The following is a 2233-nucleotide window of genomic DNA, read 5'->3' as shown; positions in this document are numbered from 1 at the left end:
GTTTGTCATATATATATATATATATATATATATATATATATATAGGCTATACATACATATATACATACATACATACATACATACGCACGCACGCACGCACGCACGCACGCACACACACACACACACACATGTACATATATGAAGAGTTTATTTGCAAAAAAAGATTTTCAATGATAACAATTTTAAAAAATCATGTTTTTTCATTGTGCATTCCAATTAATCTCAATCAAACTGCAGTTGGGTTATTTTGATTAGGTTAAAAAATAACAAAAAAATACAGCTAACACAAAACACAATAAAAACATGGTAACTTAATAAAAACATGATTTTTTTAATTGTTTTTTTGCAAATGTTTTTTTCATGGTTTTTGCAAATAAACTCTTCATGTGTGTGTGTGTGTGTATATATATATATATATATATATATATATAAATCATTTCTTAAAATAAATATTTCTGTACTACTGTTCTGATTCTATTGTAAACGTTACCAATTATGCTAACAAACCTTGACTCTATTTGAAGCGCTGTCCTGTGCATTTAAAGACTTGTTGCGCCACCTGTCGTATAGCAAATTAAGCGATAACGGCAGGTGTCAAAACATCCCGTGCTGTTTGCAAACACGATTGTTATGTTTGAAGTATGTTGTTGTTTTTATTGTGAGAAGGATCCTAAAATAAGTATCCTAAGAAGAGTGTTGTGAGCTTTCCAGAACATAGGCCTATGTAAACATGAGACACGGGGCGGGGTCTTAGTTAGGCTACTTGTTAGTGAACACTATATGCGCGCGACTGAAGAGGTATTTTTGCTGACTTCCCATGCGCGAAGATCTTCCGTGAACGCTCGAGTCTGTCATTGGAGTCAGTCTTGCGAGCAAGTTTGCTGTGTTGAATCTAACCAGACTGTCTAGGCAGATCGCGGTAAGGGCGTGAATGATACTTTATATCTAAACATCAAGCCACGTAGCCGCTTAAACTTGTTTTCGATGCTGTTCTGCATACCCGTTCAACAACTGCACGTTTATTCACTTCCTTGTAAACGCGCTGCATAGAAACGCAAGTGCACATAACATCTAATCTTATGTTGAAATGAATTTGTAGACAAATCTTATTGGCACAGGAATGTATTGAAGATTTTGTCATTAAAATGAAGGGTGTTAACGTTAAGGAGTGTCACAGAGGTTACTGAAGGTTGCGCAATATTCAACAGTAATAATAAGTAGTTACCAGACTGAAAGTACAACGTTGCGATGTGCAATTACATGTGGTAAAATTCACAATCATACCTCGTGATGTTTAGTTTGCCGGCAAATGCATTTAAAATGTAAATAATAATAATAATAATAATAATACAGACAATAAAATAATAAAAAATATTTTAAAAAGTGGACCTAGGTCTAGTCAGCGTTTTAGACGATGTAAAAGTGCATTTTATTTGTTTATTGTTTTGTTCATATTTAGGCCTCCATTATAAATACATAACACTTTTCAAAAATCTCAAAATTAAGATGAAAATTACTTGTTCAGTTTCTAGTTATCTGATAAAATGACCTTCACACATTTTAAGTGTGGCTAAATTATCCTTTATGGGACTGCTGTATTCAAAGCAAAACTCCAATTTCTAATATTAGCATTGAGCTCTCAGCTGCTGAATCTTCAGCCTATCAGTATGGCATCAGAATCCCATCATAAGGAGAATCTGCATAACCTTCAGCTGGAGGATGAAGGACAGCATCGCAACCCTTCAGAGGTGAAGATGAGCCAGATAGTGCTGCCCTGCCATGCTAACCACTGCGGAGAGCTGAGCATCGGACAGCTGCTCAAATGGATGGACTGCACAGCATGTCTGTCTGGTGAGTTTACACAATGAATGACACAAAGCACTTTTAACCTGCATTGTAAAGGCTCCAAAAATACTCTATATAAGGATATGAGTGTTAGTATTGTAGCGTCTGGACCAATCAAACACACAATTTTTCATTTGATTTAACAAATCAGTCATTAGATTAATTAACAAATCGTCACAGTCCCCTCACCCAATAAACTGGATGCCAGGATGTCTGCAACGACACCGGGCCCCCCCTGGTTACCATGGCAACCCTGACACCAGATACATTTACGACCTAATGGAATGTAAGTAGGGAAAATCACTGCCTTTTTCTTAAGGAAGAGACACAGTGCACAGTAGAAATGGACTCTTCTCTAATTAATCCATAGGAAAACCTTTCTTTGAAT

The 2233-nt window shown here is 36.0% G+C and overlaps 1 protein-coding gene across 3 annotated transcripts in view; it reads left to right on the top strand.

Moving 5' to 3' along the window:
- The first annotated feature begins 630 nt into the window (after positions 1 to 630).
- The window catches only part of acot11a (acyl-CoA thioesterase 11a), a 13844-nt gene continuing 12241 nt past the window's right edge, over positions 631 to 2233 (top strand). The window contains exons 1-2 of one of the 3 annotated variants that reach the window (XM_016523576.1): positions 631 to 919; positions 1644 to 1851. In XM_016523576.1, coding sequence (XP_016379062.1) covers positions 1668 to 1851 — 184 coding nt within the window. In that variant the 5' untranslated portion in view covers positions 631 to 919; positions 1644 to 1667. The remainder of the gene's footprint in view (positions 920 to 1643; positions 1852 to 2233) is intronic. The other 2 variants (XM_016523575.1, XM_016523574.1) reach the window with 2 other exon arrangements.

The sequence above is a fragment of the Sinocyclocheilus rhinocerous genome, unplaced genomic scaffold (genome assembly GCF_001515625.1).
Source record: "Sinocyclocheilus rhinocerous isolate Xijiao unplaced genomic scaffold, SAMN03320098_v1.1 scaffold930, whole genome shotgun sequence".
In the NCBI taxonomy this organism is placed as follows: domain Eukaryota; kingdom Metazoa; phylum Chordata; class Actinopteri; order Cypriniformes; family Cyprinidae; genus Sinocyclocheilus; species Sinocyclocheilus rhinocerous.
This window is presented reverse-complemented; position numbering and strand designations above follow the sequence as displayed.